Genomic DNA, 24,106 nt, shown 5'->3' with positions numbered 1-24,106 from the left:
CCAAACATAAATATTTGCAATGATACCTGTTCCCTAGTAAGATCAGGACACTATTTGGTCTTCCACGCAGTATATATCATGGGCTTAATTTACTTACTAATATAACATATTGAGAGTGCTCTCTCCTTTTAGTGAGCAGATAGCACAACTCTTGATATTTCAAGATTGTTTGTGGCATTAAAGAGTATGGTGGCATATAACTGCCTGTAAATGTTAGTTATTTTACATCTAGCAGGTATAGTTGTGAATGTTAGAAATTTCTCAAGAAGCAGATATAGTTATAAATATCAGTCATTTCACATGTAGCAGTTACAGTTGTGAATGTTAGACATTTCACAAGGAACAGGTACAGTGAATGTTAGACATTTCACAAGGAGCAGATACATTTGTGAATGTAAGACATTTTACATGTAGCAGGTACAGTTTTGAACGTTAGACATTTCACATGAAACAGATATATTTGTGAATGTAAAACATTTCAAATGTACCAGGTACAGTTGTGAATGTAAGACATTTCACAAGGAGCAGATGCAGTTGTACATATTAGTCATTTCACATGTAGCAGTAACAGTTGTGAATGTTAGACATTTCACAAGGAGCAGATACTGTTGTGAATGTTAGTCATTTCACAAGGAGCAGATACAGTTGTGAATGTTAGTCATTTCACAAGGAGCAGATACAGTTGTGAATGTAACACATATCACATGTAGCATGTACAGTTGTGAATGTAACACATTTCACATGTAGCATGTACAGTTGTGAATGTTAGACATTTCACATGGAGCTGATACAGTTTTTAATGTAAGACATTTCACATGTAGCAGGTTAAGTTGTAAATGCTGGACATTTCACATGGAACAGATACACTTGTGAATGTAAAACATTTCACATGTAGCAGGTACGGTTGTGAATGTTGGACATTTCACTTGGAGCAGATACAGTTGTGAATGTAAAACATTTCACATGTAGCAGGTACTGTTGTGAATGCTGGACATTTCACATGAAGCAGTAACAGTTGTGAATGTAACCCATTTCACATGTAGCAGGTACAATTGTGAAGGTTAGACATTTCACATGTAGCAGTAACAGTAGCGAATGTAACACATTTCACATGTAGTAGGTACAATTGTGAAGGTCAGACATTTCACATAAAGCAGATAAAGTTGTGAATGTAAGACATTTCACATGCAACAGATACAATTGTGAATGTTAGATATTTCACAAGGAGCATGAAAAGTTGTGAATGATGGACATTTCACATGTAGCAGGTACAGTTGTGAATGTAAGACAGCACTGACAGAACATTATTGACAAGAAACAATTGACAGCACGTCACTGACAGAAAGTCACTGACAGAACGCCACTGAGAGCACGTCACTGACAGCACTTCATTGACAGCACTCCACTGACAACACTTAACTAACAGCAGTTCATTTACAACGCTCAACTGACAGCACTCCACTGACACTCCACTGACAGCACTTAATTTACAGCGCTCCACTGACAGAATTCCACTGACAACACGTCACTGACAACACGTCACTGACAGCACTCCACTGACAGCACTCCACTGACAGCACGTCACTGACAACACGTCACTGACAGCACTCCATTGACAACACGTCACTGACAGCACTCCATTGACAACACGTCACTGACAACACGTCACTGACAACACGTCACTGACAACACGCCACTGACAGCACTCCATTGACAACACGTCACTGACAACACGTCACTGACAGCACTCCACTGACAACACTTCACTGACAGCACTCCACTGACAGCACGTCACTGACAACACGTCACTGACAGCACGTCACTGACAGCACTCCACTGACAGCACTTTATTTACAGCGTTTCAGCGTGACAGCACTCTACAAACAGCACTTCACTGACAACACTTCACTGACAGCACGTCACTGACATCACGTCACTGACAGCATGTCACTGACAGCATGCAACTGAAACAACTATTTATTAACAGCACTTGATTTACAGCACTCCATTGACAGCACTCCACAGACAGCAGTTCATTTACAGCACTTCACTGACAACACTCCACTGACAGCACTCCACAGACAGCACTCCACTGACAGCACTTAATTTACAGCGCTCCACTGACAACAATTGACAGCACGTCACTGACAGCACTTAATTTACAGCGTTTCACTGACAGCACTCCACAGATAGCATGTCACTGACAGCACTCCACAGACAGCACGCAACTGAAACAACTCTTTATTAACACCACTTAATTTACAGCACTCCACTGACAGCAGTTCATTCACAGCACTTCACTGACAACACTTCACTGACAGCACTCCACAGACAGCACGTCACTGACAACACGTCACTGACAACACGTCACTGACAGCACGTCAATGACAGCACTCCACTGACAGCACGTCACTGACAAAACGTCACTGACAGCACTCCACTGACAACACGTCACTGACAACACGTCACTGACAGCACTTAATTTACAGCGTTTCACTGACAGCACTCTTCAAACAGCATGTCACTGACAGCACTCCACAGACAGCACTTCACTGACAGCACGTCACTGACAGCATGTCACTGGCAGCACGCAACTGAAATAACTCTTTATTAACAGCACTTAATTTACAGCACTCCACTGACAGCACTCCACAGACAGCAGTTCATTTACAGCACTTCACTGACAACACTCCACTGACAGCACTCCACAGACAGCACTCCACTGACAGCATGTCACTGACAGCACTCCACGGACAGAACGTCACTGACAGCATGTCACTGACAGCACTCCACTGACAGTATTTCACTGACAGCAGGTCACTGACAGCACCTCATTGACAGCATGTCACTGACAGCACTCCACTGACAGCATGTCACTGACAGCACTACACTGACAGCACGTCACTGACAGCACTCCACTGACAGCACGTCACTGACAGCACGTCACTGACAGCACGTCACTAACAGCACTCCACAGACAGCACGTCACTTACAGCACGTCACTGACAGCATGTCACTGACAGCACTCCACAGACAGCACTCCACTGACAGCACTCCACTGACAACACGTCATTGACAACACTCAACAGACAGCATTTCACTGACAGCACCTCATTGACAGCACGTCATTGACAGAACTTCATTAACAGCACTCCACTGAAGGCACTCCACAGACAGTAGTCCACAAACAGTACTTCACTGACAGCACTCCACTGACAGCACTCCACGAGTGCGAAAATTAGCAAACAGATTTTGCATGTATGGGCCCATTACTTTTTGTTTTAGTATTTGGCAATTTCAGGTATATTGTGCATTGTCCTTTAAACATTTTTATTATATAAAACAATTATATAGATTATTATCACCATATCTGACTTTTATTGCAAACCGTGTTTGCATCAACCATCTAATCTACTATAACCGCCTTGCTTCTTTGAATATTTTCTTTTTTCGATATAAAACAAATAATTTAGTATCTCAAATAAAACTAACAATTAATTAGTATTTGTTTCAATTGCCGATATTGCTTGGCAAAAGAGTAATGCATATTTGAGTAATAGGATGTGTAGAACTGCAATCGGCGTGTTTTGTCCTAGCTGTGGCCTCCCAGGCCATCAATATCTGAGTGTTAACTAAACAGCCCGTCTTCGATTTGTGGTTTCCAATCCTCCCCGTTTTATTGTAACAGGCATTTGTTTCGTCCCCGACCGCTCGCCCGGCAAATCAGGCAAATAAAATCGAAGCGCCACAAAGTGAACTAGCAACGTAGCTGTGTTTTGAATCTAAGCATGATAACAATATTATAAATGATTATAAACCGATCACAGGACCATTGTCAGAGGATTTCTAATTAATTGCCATTCTCGTACCTGTGAGATTTTTAGGTGTTTATATAATCTGTAAAATAGGAGAGTGCTAAATAAAAGTAAGTATTGTCGAGCCAACGGGGAACAATTTATATTTATGTCAGCCAGTTAAGTAAACGTGTGATATTATACTTCGATTTGCAGCTCAATTTAATGTTCAATATACGGTAATTGGTTTTATATTAGATATAAACTTCAACAAAGAGAAAATGAAATGTTCTGGACTAAAATATTTTGCGTAAGATCTTTGTAAAGGTAAGGATTGATATTGTGTATTGAAATGGGGAGCACGTATTATATTCATTAAACCATCGGTGTGGCTTTTAAAATGGATTTGTATGTTTGTGTGGCAGATTTATATAAATGTATTAAATATGTGGCTAAATTAATAACATTACAAAAGTATTTCATACCGTGAAAACAAAATTGATAAAAATACACGAGTTTGTTAAATGTAAATAATTTGTGAGCCTTAGTCGAAGACCGTGCTACTCAAAACTAAAAAAATAATATTAATAAAGTAAGTTAAATTGTCCTTGACGGCGTCAAAAGAATCTTGTAACTTTCTATTCTAATCAGGTCATTTTCAAAACATTGCAGAAATGTTAACCTATGGTAAGATATATGTCTGTCGGCAGTTCGATATTTGAGCAAGATATTTAAATGTTATGAACAGATGGAAAATCGGTCGAAATTTTTACAAAAAGAGGAATTTATCAAAACATTATTGATAACACGGTATAGGCGACAGATAATAGGGGTATAATAATGCGATCCAAGTCTCAACTTCGTGTGAAAGATATCGGAAAATACATGAAAATGGAAGGGACTTTGGTTCAATAGATTATTTTACCATTTATAATTCCTTATCACCAGCAGTATTTGATTGAACATTGCTGTGCTTGAAATGTTTCCTGGATGAATTAGCGCTCATTTATTTCGGATTAAATCAATTAACTGTGCTATAGTGTCGCTTGTCGCGTTTAATTAAAATGATGTGATGAGAACAGTACGTTCATGTGCACTTAAATACGTCCATAGCAAAATCAGTGAATATCTAACCAGGATTTTATGAATGAGAGAAAGGAAGTACATTGTACTCAGGTGACGTTAACATCATGATCCTGCTATGCGCAATTCCATCGTGATATAAACCAGTATAGAAGTAACTATCATGTCCATATCTCATTTGTGTTGGAATACTATTTCCAATTTCCGAAGTAAAACTAAACAATAATTAAATCATGAATAAATGTACTTTAGATATTTTTATCATCGATTCATGTGATTGATGCCATCCGCTGCGTTTTAACGATGTTACTTATCTGTTCCAGTGACAGAATATAACACCATCGATGTTGAGGGCTATGCATATAAATGGCAGCAATGACGATGGACAAAAGTGAACTCAAGGCTGATCGAGCCATAGAAAAAGCGGACAAAGGTGATAAGAAACCTGAAAATGGATCAGTTAAAGTTGACAAGGAAAAGAAACCCGAAAAGTCAGACACGTTAGAGAATGGCGTGGCTGATAGGAAGGGCGACACATGTGACAAGAAGGCAGACAAGGGAGAGAAGTCGGGTGAGAAAAAAGAGACCGAAGAGAACTGGGGTGTCGGGTTGAACGGGGATGCGGGGTCGGTGGACGGTGAGGGTGAGGAGGGTGAAGAGGTGCTCCTGGACGAGGAGAGAGAGAAGCTCATGCGCGTTCTTGTCGGCGAACTGGAGGACCTGCCGCCTCTCGGATCAAAGATTGTCCGGATCTTCACCAGCTCAACTTTTACAGGTATGTTTTTGATCAAATATTGAAGGGTTTAAACCTCTTCCTCTTAGATATGCGAGCTTCTTTTATATTTTGGCGTTATTCCTGATGCCGTTGTAAGGTTCGCAGGATTCCACTTATAGAGAAAACTGGATTCGGAATCCACAAGAAAACAAATTGCAGTTATTCAAAATGATTTTTAATTACAACTAGCGTATCTCTGAAGAAGGTCCCCGAATACCAGGAGCAAGTTGTTTGGCTCATGGAAAGGGCATGTACCGATTTCTCCTACTCTTAAACCCCCTACTCGCCGCTTCAGGGGGTTCAACGTGGGGTTCAACGTGGGGTTCCAACGTGGGGTTCAACGTGGGGTTCAAGCATGTACGAATGGCTATTGCCAACAACAATAAGCATTTATCTACACGATAATAATGGATAAAAGTATTTCATTCATACGAGGGTATTTCAAAAGTTCTGGTATATGGTAAATGGAGAATGACGCGGTGTTCAAGCAAGACTTGGTTTATTTTGTGTCTAGAAATGACACCACAACCCTTGACGGAAAAGCAAATATATATGTATATATTCACAGCAGCAATTTGCTTTTCCGTCCAGTTGGAATTTTACCCGGCGTCAATTACCGTGCTCATTTGAGATATTTGATTATATACCAGCTTTAAATATGTAACTATATTTTTGTGATGAAAGTCATGATTGAAGCTCAGTCATTATATAAGACAACTACACTTCATAGACGTGTTCACATCATAACCTGATAATACAATGTGGATGTTTATTTACTGACTGCAAGTGCTTGTAAACCTCATTACACAGTTCACATATCGGCCAGTGCACCAGCATAAAGACTTGACCAATATGTTCAAAAACATTTTCTCAATAAAATGGATATTTTAAGTACGGGGTGTCATGCATATAAAATTTATAAACATAACTTTTAGTATACACGGTGGAACTCGTTTATAATTTATATTTATCACAATTTTGGTATAATCAGAAACAATGTTCATAAAGCTGTATTTCCAACGTAGAAGAAATCAACTTGTCTGTTTTCTATATGATTTTAAAGAAAACGAAGTATGTTTGCTCAATACAAATATGAACATAATTATGCAAGACATGAGCCTTAATACTGAATTCATATGCATGTATTTAATAAAAGGTAGAGGGGATTTCAAATAAGTATTACTGTTGATATGCAAGGATCAACAGACTAATTTCAAAATCAAGTCTTGCGTTTCTTATTTTTGCAGTGTCAAAAGTGCATTACTCTTTATTTTAAGTTCTCTGATCGGATTTTATTAATTTCAACCCATTCCAGTGGTCGTAATTCAATGTTGGACGACCGCAATTTATGGTATTATTAGTTATATAGTTTATGCCCCTCCAATTCCGAAAAAGGCTACACCAGCTACAGTTTTACATAATTCACATGACCCGCCCATTTGTACGGAATTCCGTTAGGGTCATTGCCTGTGAATGTGTTGATATGAAATGCGATACTCGATAGTACGATGATGAAAACGCTTAATCACGACAATGAAGCAAACGCGACAGTGAAATAATGAAATCGCGGCAGTACGAAAACGCGGTAATACAACATTACGACGATGATTACGACGATGATCATGTTATATATTATCGCATTTTCACCATCAGTATCGTGATAAAATTATTGCGTTTTCGTTCTGTCGCGTTATCATTATCGTGCTTTCGCGTTATCATCATCATACTGTCGCGTTATCATCATCGTACTGTCGCGTTATCATCATCGTATTGTCACGCGTAATCATCATTGTACTGTCGCGTTAACATTTTCGTACTGTCGCGTTATTATAATCGTACTGTCGCGTTATCATCATCGTACTGTCGCGTTATCATCACTGTACTGTCGCGTTATTATCATTGTACTGTATTGTAATCATTATATAGAGCAGTGATTGAACCATCACTACGTCATTTCATTCGGAACTCCTCGGTCATTTTCCATCGAAAACAACCTCGGATGTATGCAAGTAGTTCGTAAAATCACACATCGTATTGAACGATTCTTCACAAATGAGAAACTTACCAATATAGAAATCTAGCGCCCCTAATTGGCTGAAAATCTAGGCAAACACTTAAACGTTTTGAATTCTGTTCGGATTTACTCGTAGCAGTACGTAACAGGAGCCGCAAGACCAGGCCTTAAATTACCCCATATGAACTGACAGAGCTTTATTGCAAACATATTTCCATTTTGATGTTAAACAAAAATGTTCTTAGGCGCTCTTAAAAAATGAGTTTAATTATAGACTTTGCTTCTGTGCCAAAGTTTTATTCATTCCCTGTGTAAGTGAATGTAATTTAAAGCCATTGATTGTAATTCATAAGAAAGAAAGCCAATAGTAGCAATTTCTATTAGAGATTTTATCATTTTGGGAATATGAGAACACGTTAACGTTTATTCGTTCATACATGCGACCTTTTTGGGAAACTGATAAAACGGTATACGCAATATTTCTCGCACCGAAACAACATTTACATGCAAAAGGTCACTCTCAGCCATATTATAGACAATAATTTTCATGTTTTGACTTGATCCCCTTGATATACATTGTGTCAACATTGTATTAGTATTGTCATGCCTGATTACATAATAATTATATAAAGCTAATATGCCTTTAAAAGACATTAAATACCCTTCTTTTAATTTTCAGACACAACGTTGGAGAGGAATGCGCTGATGGAGAAAGTATATCCTAAATTAAAAAGCAACCTTCGAGAGAAACATGGCCTGGAGTTTCAGGTAAGAACGGGAAGTTTGTATTATCTACCACTCATGTACCGAAAAAATATATACTGTGGACATAATCTACCACGTATGTACCGCATACATATATACTGTATAAATCATCTACTACTCATGTACCGTAAACATCTATACTGTGGACATCATCTACCATTCATGTACCGCATAAATCTATACTGTGGACATCTACCACTCATGTACCGCATACATGTGGACATCATCTACCACTCATGTACGACATACATATATACTGTGGACATCTACCACTCATGTACCGCATACATCTATATTGTGGACATCATCTACTACTCATGAACCGCATACACCTATACTGTGGACATCTACTACTCATGAACCGCATACATCTATACTGTGGACATCTACTACTCATGTACCGCATACATCTATACTGTGGACATCTACTACTCATGTACCGCATACATCTATACTGTGGACATCTACTACTCATGAACCGCATACATCTATATTGTGGACATCTACCACTCATGTACCGCATACATCTATACTGTGGACATCTACTACTCATGTACCGCATACATCTATACTGTGGACATCTACTACTCATGTACCGCATACATCTATACTGTGGACATCTACTACTCATGTACCGCATACATCTATACTGTGGACATCTACTACTCATGAACCGCATACATCTATACTGTGGACATCTACTACTCATGAACCGCATACATCTATATTGTGGACATCTACCACTCATGTACCGCATACATCTATACTGTGGACATCTACTACTCATGTACCGCATACATCTATACTGTGGACATCTACTACTCATGAACCGCATACATCTATACTGTGGACATCTACCACTCATGTACCGCATACATCTATACTGTGGACATCTACCACTCATGTACCGCATACATCTATACTGTGGACATCTACTACTCATGAACCGCATACATCTATACTGTGGACATCTACCACTCATGTACCGCATACATCTATACTGTGGACATCTACTACTCATGAACCGCATACATCTATACTGTGGACATCTACCACTCATGTACCGCATACATCTATACAGTGGACATCTACCACTCATGTACCGCATAAACCTATACTGTGGACATCTACCACTCATGAACCGCATACATCTATACTGTGGACATCTACTACTCATGTACCGCATACATCTATATTGTGGACATCTACTACTCATGAACCGCATACATCTATATTGTGGACATCTACCACTCATGTACCGCATACACCTATACAGTGGACATCTACCACTCATGTACCGCATAAACCTATACTGTGGACATCTACTACTCATGAACCGCATACATCTATACTGTGGACATCTACTACTCATGTACCGCATACATCTATATTGTGGACATCTACTACTCATGAACCGCATACATCTATACTGTGGACATCTACTACTCATATACCGCATACATCTATACTGTGGACATCTACTACTCATGAACCGCATACATCTATACTGTGGACATCTACTACTCATGAACCGCATACATCTATACTGTGGACATCTAATACTCATATACCGCATACATCTATACTGTGGACATCTACTACTCATGAACCGCATACATCTATACTGTGGACATCTACCACTCATGTATCGCATACATCTATACAGTGGACATCTACTACTCATGAACCGCATACATCTATACTGTGGACATCTACTACTCATGAACCGCATACATCTATACAGTGGACATCTACAACTCATGTACCGCATACATCTATACAGCGGACATCTTCTACTCATGAACCGCATACATCTATATTGTGGACATCTACCACTCATGTACCGCATACATCTATATTGTGGACATCTACCACTCATGTACCGCATACACCTATACTGTGGACATCTACCACTCATGTTCCGCATACATCTATATTGTGGACATCATCTACCACTCATGTACCGCATACATCTATATTGTGGACATCTACCACTCATGTACCGCATACACCTATACTGTGGACATCTACCACTCATGTACCGCATACATCTATATTGTGGACATCTACCACTCATGTACCGCATACATCTATATTGTGGACATCTACCACTCATGTACCGCATACACCTATACTGTGGACATCTACCACTCATGTACCGCATACATCTATATTGTGGACATCATCTACCACTCATGTACCGCATACATCTATATTGTGGACATCTACCACTCATGTACCGCATACACCTATACTGTGGACATCTACCACTCATGTACCGCATACACCTATACTGTGGACATCTACCACTCATGTACCGCATACACCTATACTGTGGACATCTACTACTCATGAACCGCATACATCTATACTGTGGACATCTACTACTCATGAACCGCATACATCTATACTGTGGACATCTACTACTCATGAACCGCATACATCTATACTGTGGACATCTACCACTCATGTACCGCATACATCTATATTGTGGACATCTACCACTCATGTACCGCATACACCTATACTGTGGACATCATCTACCACTCATGTACCGCATACATCTATATTGTGGACATCATCTACCACTCATGTACCGCATACATCTATATTGTGGACATCTACCACTCATGTACCGCATGCACCTATACTGTGGACATCTACCACTCATGTACCGCATACATCTATATTGTGGACATCATCTACCACTCATGTACCGCATACATCTATATTGTGGACATCTACCACTCATGTACCGCATACACCTATACTGTGGACATCTACCACTCATGTACCGCATACATCTATATTGTGGACATCATCTACCACTCATGTACCGCATACATCTATATTGTGGACATCTACCACTCATGTACCGCATACACCTATACTGTGGACATCTACCACTCATGTACCGCATACATCTATATTGTGGACATCATCTACCACTCATGTACCGCATACATCTATATTGTGGACATCTACCACTCATGTACCGCATACACCTATACTGTGGACATCTACCACTCATGTACCGCATACACCTATACTGTGGACATCTACTACTCATGTACCGCATACACCTATATTGTGGACATCTACCACTCATGTACCGCATACACCTATACTGTGGACATCTACCACTCATGTACCGCATACACCTATATTGTGGACATCTACCACTCATGTACCGCATACATCTATACAGTGGACATCTACCACGCATATACCGCATACATGTGGACATCATCTACCACTCATGTACCGCATACATCTATACTGTGGACATCTACTACTCATGAACCGCAAACATCTATATTATGGACATCTTCCGCTCATATATACCGCGTACATCTATATTGTGGACATCTACTACTTATGTACCGCATACACCTATACTGTGGACATCATCTACCACTCATGTACCGCATACATCTATATTGTGGACATCTACCACTCATGTACCGCATACACCTATACTGTGGACATCATCTACCACTCATGTACCGCATACATCTATATTGTGGACATCTACCACTCATGTACCGCATACATCTATACTGTGTACCGCATACATGTGGACATCATCTACCACTCATGTACCGCATACATCTATTCTGTGGACATAATCTACTACTCATGTACCGTAAACATCTAAACTTTGGAAATATACCAATCATGTACCGCATACATCCATACTGTGGGCATAATCTACCAATCATCTACCGCAAACGTCCATACTGTGGACATATACCAATCAACTACCGCACACATCAATTCTGTGGGCATAATTTACAACGTTTGTACTGTAAACATATATACTGTGGACATCGACCACGCATGTACCTTGCACGAATTTACACTGTAGACATCATATACCGCGCATGTACCTTGCACGAATGAACACTGTATACATCATACACCACTCATGTACCTTATACGAATGTACACTGTAAGCATCATATACCACTCATGTACCTTGTACGAATGTACACTGTAAGCTTCATAATTTTTATACCACTCATGTACCTTTCACGAATGTACACTGTAGACATCATACACCACTCATGTTCCTTGCACGAATGTACACTGTAGATAACATCTACTACTCATGTACCTTGCACGAATGAACACTGTATACATTCTTTTCGGGGGTTTCCAATAAAGAGACAATTTTCTCTAGCATGTCATATCATAGCAGTGAAGGAGTAAAAGTTTGTAGCTTTTTGATACATTAAGAATCTGTAAAAAATCGTCAAATAATACACACGTTTATTTCACGAGTTTGAGAAATAAGCTAGTAAGCTTACTAACAAATGTCCTGGACGAGTTAAAGTGATAAATTTACCACATGTTTTCTCCAGGTAAAAATAGCCGGAATAAATGTTCGAGACTGTTTAATTCCGTGTATAAGAAGAATCTACGTAAACATTAAATGCAGTAAGAATCAGAACATAATATAAATACTAAACTTTTAACGATCAAATTGCTTTTTTTGCAATATTTTAGTTAATCACACATCTATTTCTAATTTCACGAAATCAAGAGAAAAATCACACTTTCCTCAAGAGATTCAGATGGAAAATTAAAATAAATCATTATCGTAAGATCACATAAATATATGATTTGCTGAAATATTACCAATAAAGGAAAAATCAATTAAAATGTTTATAAACTTGCAGAGCGATATAATGTTCGGACCAATAAAAAATTAGCAATGCTATATTACACATGTGTTATACAAAGTAACTCGTGTTATATGATGCCGGAAGCATTTTTTATTGTAAGCAAGTTTACAACACGAATGTGTGTGTGTGTGTGTGTGTGCGTGCGTGCGTGCGTGCGTGCGTGCGTGTCATTTTAATGGGTCTAAATCTTTAGTCTATGAAGCTTAGGATACTCTGGTTATTTTATGCTAAACGAGGAATGATATAATTAGACATCTTAAAAGGAAGGCAAACATCATGTCTAAGTTTGGAGGACGAAGTGTTCCCTCATGATGTAGGGCCGAGTGCCTTCCAAAAAAGGTCCAGATAACACGTAATTATTACCCTGTAAGTGGTTCCTAATCAAATCTTAAACACCTGTACTATCTCAAACAAATCTCATGACATGACCATTAAACCACTGACGACGTTTATAGAACTGTGCCCGAAAAGTGGGCGATAGCGTAGCAATATCAAGATAGGCCTGGGCACGAGCCGTTGGCGATAGCGTAGCAATATCAAGATAGGCCTGGGCACGAGCCGTTGGTGAGAGTGTAGCAATATCAAGATAGGCATGGGCACGAGCCGTTGGCGATAGCGTAGCAATATCAAGATAGGCATGGGCACGAGCCGTTGGCGATAACGTAGCAATATCAAGATAGGCATGGGCACGAGCCGTTGGCGATAGCGTAGCAATATCAAGATAGGCATGGGCAAGAGCCGTTGGCGATAGCGTAGCAATATCAAGATAGGCATGGGCACGAGCCGTTGGCGATAGCGTAGAAATATCAAGATAGGCATGGGCACGAGCCGTTGGCGATAGCGTAGCAATATCAAGATAGGCATGGGCACGAGCCATTGGTGAGAGCGTAGAAATATCAAGATAGGCCTGGGCACGAGCCGTTGGCGAGAGCATAGAAATATCAAGATAGGCCTGGGCTCGAGCCGTTGGCGAGAGCGTAGAAATATCAAGATAGGCCTGGGCACGAGCCGTTGGCGAGAGTGTAGCAATATCAAGATAGGCATGGGCACGAGCCGTTGGTGAGAGTGTAGAAATATCAAGATAGGACTGGGCACGAGCCGTTGGTGAGAGTGTAGCAATATAATGATAGGCCTGGGCACGAGCCGATGGTGAGAGTGTAGCAATATAATGATAGGCCTGGGCACGAGCCGTTGGTGAGAGTGAAGCAATATAATGATAGGCCTGGGCACGAGCCGATAATGAGAGTGTAGCAATATAATGATAGGCCTGGGCACGAGCCGATAATGAGAGTGTAGCAATATAATGATAGGCCTGGGCACGAGCCGTTGGTGAGAGTGTAGCAATATACTGATAGGCCTGTGCACGATCCGATGGTGAGAGTGTAGCAATATAATGATAGGCCTGGGCACGAGCCGTTGGTGAGAGTGTAGCAATATAATGATAGGCCTGGGCACGAGCCGATAATGAGAGTGTAGCAGTATAATGATATTCCTGGGCACGAGCCGATAATGAGAGTGTAGCAGTATAATGATAGGCCTGGGCACGAGCCGATAATGAGAGTGTAGCAATATAATGATAGGCCTGGGCACGAGCCGATGGTGAGAGTGTAGCAATATAATGAAAGGCCTCTGCACAGGATGCGGTTGAGAGTGTGGTAATATAATGATAGGCCTGGGCACGAGCCGTTGGTGAGAGTGTAGCAATATAATGATAGGCCTGGGCACGAGCCGTTGGTGAGAGTGTAGCAATATAATGATAGGCCTGGGCACGAGCCGATGGTGAGAGTGTAGCAATATAATGATAGGCCTGGGCACGAGTCGAAGATGAGAGTGTAGCAATATACTGATAGGCCTGTGCACGATCCGATGGTGAGAGTGTAGCAATATAATGATAGGCCTGGGCACGAGCCGATGGTGAGAGTGTAGCAATATAATGATAGGCCTGGGCACGGGCCGTTAGTGAGAGTGTAGCAATATAATGATAGGCCTGGGCACGAGCCGTTGGTTAGAGTGAAGCAATATAATGATAGGCCTATGCACGAGCCGTTGGTGAGAGTGTAGCAATATAATGATAGGACTGGGCACGAGCCGTTGGTGAGAGTGTAGCAATATAATGATAGGCCTGTGCACGAGCCGATAATGAGAGTGTAGCAATATAATGATAGGCCTGGGCACGAGCCGATAATGAGAGTGTAGCAATATAATGATAGGCCTGGGCACGGGCCGTTGGTGAGAGTGTAGCAATATAATGATAGGCCTGGGCACGAGCCAATAATGAGAGTGTAGAAATGTAATGATAGGCCTGGGCACGAGCCGTTGGTGAAAGTGTAGCAATATAATGATAGGCCTGGGCACGAGCCGATAATGAGAGTGTAGCAATATAATGAAAGGCATGTGCACGGGATGCGGTTGAGAGTGTAGTAATATAATGATAGGCCTGGGCACGAGCCGATGGTGAGAGTGTACCAATATAATGATAGGCCTGGGCACGGGCCGTTGGTGAGAGTGTAGCAATATAATGATAGGCCTGGGCACGAGCCGTTGGTGAGAGTGTAGCAATATAATTATAGGCCTGTGCACGAGCCGTTGGTGAGAGTGTAACAATTTAATGATAGGCCTGGGCACGAGCCGATGGTGAGAGTGTAGCAATATCATGATAGGCCAGGGCACGAGCCGTTGGTGAGAGTGTAGCAATATCATGATAGGCCTGTGCACGGGATGCGGTTGAGAGTGTAGTAATATAATGATAGACCTGGGCACGAGCCGTTGGTGAGAGTGTAGCAATATAATGATAGGCCTGGGCACGAGCCGATGGTGAGAGTGTAGCAATATAGTGATAGGCCTGGGCACGAGCCGATGGTGAGAGTGTAGCAATATAGTGATAGGCCTGGGCACGAGCCGTTGTTGAGAGTGTAGCAATATAATGAAAGGCCTGTGCACGGGATGCTGTTGAGAGTGCAGTAATATAATGATAGGCCTGGGCACGAGCCGATGGTGAGAGTGTAGCAATATAGTGATAGGCCTGGGCACGAGCCGTTGGTGAGAGTGTAGCAATATAATGAAAGGCCTGCGCACGGGATGCTGTTGAGAGTGTAGTAATATAATGATAGGCCTGGGCACGAGCCGAGGGTGAGAGTGTAGCAATATAATGAAAGGCCTGTGCACGGGATGCTGTTGAGAGTGCAGTAATATAATGATAGGCCTGGGCACGAGCCGTTGGTGAGAGTGTTGCAATATAATGAAAGGCCTGTGCACGGGATGCTGTTGAGAGTGTAGTAATATAATGATAGGCTTGGGCACGAGCCGATGGTGAGAGTGTAGTAATATAATGATAGGCCTGGGCACGAGCCGATGGTGAGAGTGTAGTAATATAATGATAGGCCTGGGCACGAGCCGATGGTGAGAGTGTAGTAATATAATGATAGGCCTGTGCACAGGATGCTGTTGAGAGTGTAGTAATATAATGATAGGCCTGAGCACGAGCCGATGGTGAGAGTGTAGTAATATAATGAAAGGCCTGTGCACGGGATGCTGTTGAGAGTGTAGTAATATCATGATAGGCCTGGGCACGAGCCGATGGTGAGAGTGTAGTAATATAATGATAGGCCTGGGCACGGGCCGTTGGTGAGATATAGCACTATAATGATAGGCCTGGGCACGAGCCGATGGTGAGAGTGTAGCAATATAATGATAGGCCTGTGCACGAGCCGTTGGTGAGAGTGTAGTAATATAATGATAGGCCTGGGCACGAGCCGATGGTGAGAGTGTAGTAATATAATGAAAGGCCTGTGCACGGGATGCTGTTGAGAGTGTAGTAATATAATGATAGGCCTGGGCACGAGCCGATGGTGAGAGTGTAGTAATATAATGATAGGCCTGGGCACGAGCCGATGGTGAGAGTGTAGTAATATAATGAAAGGCCTGTGCACGGGATGCGGTTGAGAGTGTAGCAATATAATGATAGGCTTGGGCACGAGCCGTTGGTGAGAGTGAAGCAATATAATGATAGGCCTGGGCACGGGCCGATGGTGAGAGTGTAGCAATATAATGAAAGGCCTGTGCACGGGATGCGGTTGAGAGTGTAGTAATATAATGATAGGCCTGGGCACGAGCCGTTGGTGAGAGTGTAGTAATATAATGATAGGCCTAGGCACGGGCCGTTGGTGAGAGTGTAGCAATATAATGATAGGCCTGGGCACGGGCCGTTGGTGAGAGTGTAGTAAAATAATGATAGGCCTGGGCACGAACCGTTGGTGAGAGTGTAGTACTATAATGATAGGCCTGGGCACGAGTCAAAGATGAGAGTGTAGCAATATACTGATAGGCCTGTGCACGATCCGATGGTGAGAGTGTAGCAATGTAATGATAGGCCTTGGCACGAGCCGATGGTGAGAGTGCAGCAATATAATGATAGGCCTTGGCACGAGCCGTTGGTGAAATTGTAGCAATATAATGATAGGCCTGGGCACGAGCCGATAATGAGAGTGTAGCAATATAATGATAGGCCTGGGCACGAGCCGTTGGTGAGAGTGTAGCAATATAATGATAGGCTTGGGCACGAGCCGATGGTGAGAGTGTAACAATATAATGATAGGCCTGGGCACGAGCCGTTGGTGAGAGTGTAGCAATGTAATGATAGGCCTTGGCACGAGCCGATGGTGAGAGTGCAGCAATATAATGATAGGCCTTGGCACGAGCCGTTGGTGAAATTGTAGCAATATAATGATAGGCCTGGGCACGAGCCGATAATGAGAGTGTAGCAATATAATGATAGGCCTGGGCACGAGCCGTTGGTGAGAGTGTAGCAATATAATGATAGGCTTGGGCACGAGCCGATGGTGAGAGTGTAGTAATATAATGATAGGCCTGGGCACGAGCCGATGGTGAGAGTGTAGTAATATAATGATAGGCTTGGGCACGAGCCGTTGGTGAGAGTGTAGCAATATAATGATAGGCTTGGGCACGAGCCGATGGTGAGAGTGTAGTAATATAATGATAGGCCTGGGCACGAGCCGATGGTGAGAGTGTAGCAATATAATGAAAGGCCTGTGCACGGGATGCTGTTGAGAGTGTAGTAATATAATGATAGGCCTGGGCACTAGCCGATGGTGAGAGTGTAGCAATATAATGATAGGCCTGGGCACGAGCCGATGGTGAGAGTGTAGTTATATAATGATAGGCCTGGGCACGAGCCGATGGTGAGAGTGTAGTAATATAATGAAAGGCCTTTGCACGGGATGCGGTTGAGAGTGTAGCAATATAATGATAGGCTTGGGCACGAGCCGTTGGTGAGAGTGTAGCAATTTAATGATAGGCCTGGGCACGGGCCGTTGGTGAGAGTGTAGCAATATAATGAAAGGCCTGTGCACGGGATGCGGTTGAGAGTGTAGTAATATAATGATAGGCCTGGGCACGAGCCGTTGGTGAGAGTGTAGTAATATAATGATAGGCCTGGGCACGGACCGTTGGTGAGAGTGTAGCAATATAATGATAGGCCTGGGCACGGGCCGTTGGTGAGAGTGTAGTAAAATAATGATAGGCCTGGGCACGAGCCGTTGGTGAGAGTGTAGTACTATAATGATAGGCCTGGGCACGAGTCAAAGATGAGAGTGTAGCAATATACTGATAGGCCTGTGCACGATCCGATGGTGAGAGTGTAGCAATATAATGATAGGCCTGGGCACGAGCCGTTGGTGAGAGTGTAGCAATATCATGATAGGCCTTAGCACGGGCCGTTGGTGAGAGTGTAGCAATATAATGATAGGCCTGTGCACGGGCCGTTGGTGAGAGTGTAGTAAAATAATGATAGGCCTGGGCACGAGCCGTTGGTGAGAGTGTAGTACTATAATGATAGGCCTGGGCACGAGTCAAAGATGAGAGTGTAGCAATATACTGATAGGCCTGTGCACGATCCGATGGTGAGAGTGTAGCAATATAATGATAGGCCTGGGCACGAGCCGATGGTGAGAGTGTAGCAATATAATGATAGGCCTGTGCACGATCCGATGGTGAGAGTGTAGCAATATAATGATAGGCCTGGGCACGAGCCGATAATGAGAGTGTAGCAATATAATGATAGGCCTGGGCACGAGCCGTTGGTGAGAGTGAAGCAATATAATGATAGGCTTGGGCACGAGCCGATGGTGAGAGTGTAGTAATATAGTGATAGGCCTGGGCACGAGCCGTTGGTGAGAGTGTAGCAATATAATGAAAGGCCTGTGCACGGGATGCTGTTGAGAGTGTAGTAATATAATGATAGGCCTGGGCACGAGCCGTTGGTGAGAGTGTAGTAATATAATGATAGGCCTGGGCACGAGCCGTTGGTGAGAGTGTAGTAATATAATGATAGGCCTGGGCACGAGCCGTTGGTGAGAGTGTAACAATATAATGATAGGCCTGGGCACGAGCCGATGGTGAGAGTGTAGCAATATCATGATAGGCCAGGGCACGAGCCGTTGGTGAGAGTGTAGCAATATCATGATAGGCCTGTGCACGGGATGCGGTTGAGAGTGTAGTAATATAATGATAGGCCTGGGCACGAGCCGTTGGTGAGAGTGTAGCAATATAATGATAAGCCTGTGCACGAGCCGATGGTGAGAGTGTAGCAATGTAGTGATAGGCCTGGGCACGAGCCGATGGTGAGAGTGTAGCAATATTGTGATAGGCCTGGGCACGAGCCGTTGGTGAGAGTGTAGCAATATAATGAAAGGCCTGTGCACGGGATGCTGTTGAGAGTGTAGTAATATAATGATAGGCCTGGGCACGAGCCGATGGTGAGAGTGTAGCAATATAATGAAAGGCCTGTGCACGGGATGCTGTTGAGAGTGCAGTAATATAATGATAGGCCTGGGCACGAGCCGATAGTGAGAGTGTAGCAATATAATAATAGGCCTGGGCACGAGCCGTTGGTGAGAGTGTAGCAATATAATGAAAGGCCTGTGCACGGGATGCTGTTGAGAGTGCAGTAATATAATGATAGGCTTGGGCACGAGCCGATGGTGAGAGTGTAGCAATATAATGATAGGCCTGGGCACGAGCCGTTGGTGAGAGTGTAGCAATATAATGAAAGGCCTGTGCACGGGATGCTGTTGAGAGTGTAGTAATATAATGATAGGCCTGGGCACGAGCCGATGGTGAGAGTGTAGCAATATAATGATAGGCCTGGGCACGAGCCGATGGTGAGAGTGTAGTAATATAATGATAGGCCTGGGCACGAGCCGATGGTGAGAGTGTAGTACTATAATGATAGGCCTGGGCACGGGCCGTTGGTGAGAGTGTAGTAATATAATGAAAGGCCTGTGCACGGGGTGCGGTTGAGAGTGTAGCAATATAATGATAGGCTTGGGCACGAGCCGTTGGTGAGAGTGAAGCAATATAATGATAGGCCTGGGCACGGGCCGTTGGTGAGAGTGTAGCAATATAATGAAAGGCCTGTGCACGGGATGCGGTTGAGAGTGTAGTAATATAATGATAGGCCTGGGCACGAGCCGTTGGTGAGAGTGTAGTAATATAATGATAGGCCTGGGCACGGGCCGTTGGTGAGAGTGTAGCAATATAATGATATGCCTGGGCACGGGCCGTTGGTGAGAGTGTAGTAAAATAATGATAGGCCTGGGCACGAGCCGTTGGTGAGAGTGTAGTACTATAATGATAGGCCTGGGCACGATCCGATGGTGAGACTGTAGCAATATAATGATAGGCCTTGGCACGAGCCGATGGTGAGAGTGTAGCAATATAATGATAGGCCTGGGCACGAGCCGATGGTGAGAGTGTAGTAATATAATGAAAGGCCTGTGCACGGGATGCGGTTGAGAGTGCAGTAATATAATGATAGGCCTGGGCACGAGCCGTTGGTGAGAGTGTAGCAATATAATGATAGGCTTGGGCACGAGCCGTTGGCGAGAGTGTAGCAATAGAATGATAGGCCTGGGCACGGGCCGTTGGTGAGAGTGTAGCAATATAATGAAAGGCCTGTGCACGGGATGCGGTTGAGAGTGTAGTAATATAATGATAGGCTTGGGCACGAGCCGTTGGTGAGAGTGTAGTAATATAATGATAGGCCTGGGCACGAGCCGATGGTGAGAGTGTAGCAATATAATGATAGGCCTGTGCACGAGCCGATGGTGAGAGTGAAGCAATATAATGATAGGCCTGGGCACGAGCCGTTGGTGAGAGTGTAGCAATATAATGATAGGCCTGTGCACGAGCCGATGGTGAGAGTGTAGCAATATAATGATAGGCCTGGGCACGAGCCGATGGTGAGAGTGAAGCAATATAATGATAGGCCTGTGCACGAGCCGTTGGTGAGAGTGTAGCAATATAATGATAGGCCTGTGCACGAGCCGATGGTGAGAGTGTAGCAATATAATGATAGGCCTGGGCACGAGCCGATGGTGAGAGTGTAGCAATATAATGATAGGCCTGGGCACGAGCCGATGGTGAGAGTGAAGTAATATAATGATAGGCTTGGGCACGAGCCGTTGGTGAGAGTGTAGTAATATAATGATAGGCCTGGGCACGAGCCGATGGTGAGAGTGTAGCAATATAATGATAGGCCTGTGCACGAGCCGATGGTGAGAGTGAAGCAATATAATGATAGGCCTGGGCACGAGCCGTTGGTGAGAGTGTAGCAATATAATGATAGGCCTGTGCACGAGCCGATGGTGAGAGTGTAGCAATATAATGATAGGCCTGGGCACGAGCCGATGGTGAGAGTGTAGCAATATAATGATAGGCCTGTGCACGAGCCGATGGTGAGAGTGTAGTAATATAATGATAGGCCTGGGCACGAGCCGTTGGTGAGAGTGTAGCAATATAATGATACTCCTGGGCACGAGCCGTTGGTGAGAGTGTAGCAATATAATGATAGACCTGGGCACGAGCCGATGGTGACAGTTTAGCAATATCGAGATAGGCCTGGGCCCGAGCCTTGTTTGAGAGTGAAGCAATATCAAGAAAGATAGCAACTATGCCGTAGTTTATAGAACTGGATAAAAATTGTCATAAACCTGTTGATAGCAAACACAATGTAGGCATAGGTTGTAGATAAGGCATTCTTTTGTATAGCGGTTTCCACAATATATAATGTACCATTCTGCTCTCCGATTCTGTTTGTTTGTTAATCTCTGTGCTAATTTTCTTTCTCAATTTTATTTTAGTGCACTTTACCATATCTCGGCTACCTGTTAATTACAGACATTAATCTTTGCATGACAAATAATGCAATACTTGAACAAAAATTATTCCGATAACAAATCAAATCTTCAATGGCCTCGCAAATATCCCTCAATGGATTGCAGTATAAATGTAGTTCTTACTAACATAAGTGTTCACATTCATTTTTTTAATGTTTTCACACATGGGTCAAACTAAACATGATCCTCCGTGCAATAGCAGCCGCATATACATTATACAGGCTTACAGCCACATATATATGATCCTTCGTACCTAAACCTGATACTCAGTACGTGTTAATGCCAGCCGCAAAAACATGATAGTCTGTACCTGGTAATGGCAGCCGCATAAACATGATAGTCTGTACTTGGTAATGGCAGTCACATAAACATGATAGTCTGTACCTGGTAATGACAGCCATATAAACATGATAGTCTGTACCTGGTAATGGCAGCCACATAAACATGATAGTCAGTACCTGGTAATGGCAGCCACATAAACATGATAGTCTGTACCTGGTAATGCCAGCCGCATAAACATGATAGTCTGTACCTGGTAATGGCAGCCGCATAAACATGATAGTCTGTACCTGGTAATGGCAGCCACATAAACATGATAGTCTGTACCTGGTAATGGCAGCCACATAAACATGATAGTCTGTACCTGGTAATGGCAGCCACATAAACATGAAAGTCTGTACCTGGTAATGCCAGCCGCATAAACATGATAGTCTGTACCTGGTAATGGCAGCCGCATACACATGAAAGTCTGTACCTGGTAATGGCAGCCACATAAACATGATAGTCTGTACCTGGTAATGGCAGCCGCATACACATGAAAGTCTGTACCTGGTAATGGCAACCAAAATAAACATGATATTCTGTACCTGGTAATGGCAGCCGCATAAACATGATAGTCTGTACCTGGTAATGGCAGCCACATAAACATGATAGTCAGTACCTGGTAATAGCAGCCGCATAAACACGATAGTCTGTATCTGGTAATGGCAGTCACATAAACATGATAGTCTGTACCTGGTAATGGCAGCCGCATAAACATGATAGTCTGTACCAGGTCATGGCTACTGCATAAGCATAATATTCTGTACATGATAATTCACGCCGCATGAACATGATATTCTGTACCTGGTAATGACAGCCGCATAAACATGATATTCTGTACATGATAGTTCCAGCCGCATAAACATGATATTCTTTTCCTTGTTATGACAGCCGCATAAATAGGACACGCATCATTTATAGACCCATTGTTGCATTGTTAATTGATTTAAAAAACACATTTACATGATCGTGATTGACAATGTAATGTCAAACGAATTATACGACAAGATAAAACTGTCATAGAAAAATAAAAGACGTTAATAACGATTTCCCTATATTGATTCTTGCCTGGAATAACTATTTAAATACAGAAACTTGTCATAAAGACGTCAGATAAATTGAAGTTCTGATAACGGAACAAAACTACCTCGAATAAAAGTGCTTATATAAGGTATGTTTTTGTATTGGCTCAACCATTTGGAGAGACAGCTATCACGGCGGTTTCCCAGATAACGTAAACGAGTCCCGCACTCGAATCTTGACATGGAATTGAAATTGAAACGGTTAGCCAAATGCTTTAATATGATAAATTTAATTGCCTTACATTCGCATTGAATGACCTCCACATTTCCTGACCTTCACATTGCCTGACCTTCGCATTGAATGACTTTGCGACGATAGCTCAGATCAATACAATACTTTGATGGAAATGTTACTGCATATATGCATGTATTACATGTCGAATGGAGCGG

The 24,106-nt window shown here is 42.7% G+C and overlaps 1 protein-coding gene across 3 annotated transcripts in view; it reads left to right on the top strand.

Annotated features, from left to right (window-relative positions):
- Positions 1 to 3,758: 3,758 nt before the first annotated feature.
- Positions 3,759 to 24,106, top strand: part of LOC128226812 (NACHT and WD repeat domain-containing protein 2-like) — a 60,898-nt gene continuing 40,550 nt past the window's right edge. The window contains exons 1-3 of one of the 3 annotated variants that reach the window (XM_052936915.1): positions 3,759 to 3,925; positions 5,201 to 5,652; positions 8,346 to 8,434. In XM_052936915.1, the coding sequence (XP_052792875.1) occupies positions 5,244 to 5,652; positions 8,346 to 8,434 (498 nt within the window). In that variant the 5' untranslated portion in view covers positions 3,759 to 3,925; positions 5,201 to 5,243. Of the gene's footprint in view, positions 3,926 to 3,987; positions 4,122 to 4,196; positions 5,032 to 5,200; positions 5,653 to 8,345; positions 8,435 to 24,106 lie in introns of those variants that run through there. The other 2 variants (XM_052937070.1, XM_052936996.1) reach the window with 2 other exon arrangements.

The sequence above is a fragment of the Mya arenaria genome, chromosome 1 (genome assembly GCF_026914265.1).
Source record: "Mya arenaria isolate MELC-2E11 chromosome 1, ASM2691426v1".
Lineage (NCBI taxonomy): Eukaryota > Metazoa > Mollusca > Bivalvia > Myida > Myidae > Mya > Mya arenaria.
Note: the sequence above shows the minus strand (reverse complement) of the source record. Positions and strands in the feature narration are given on the sequence as shown.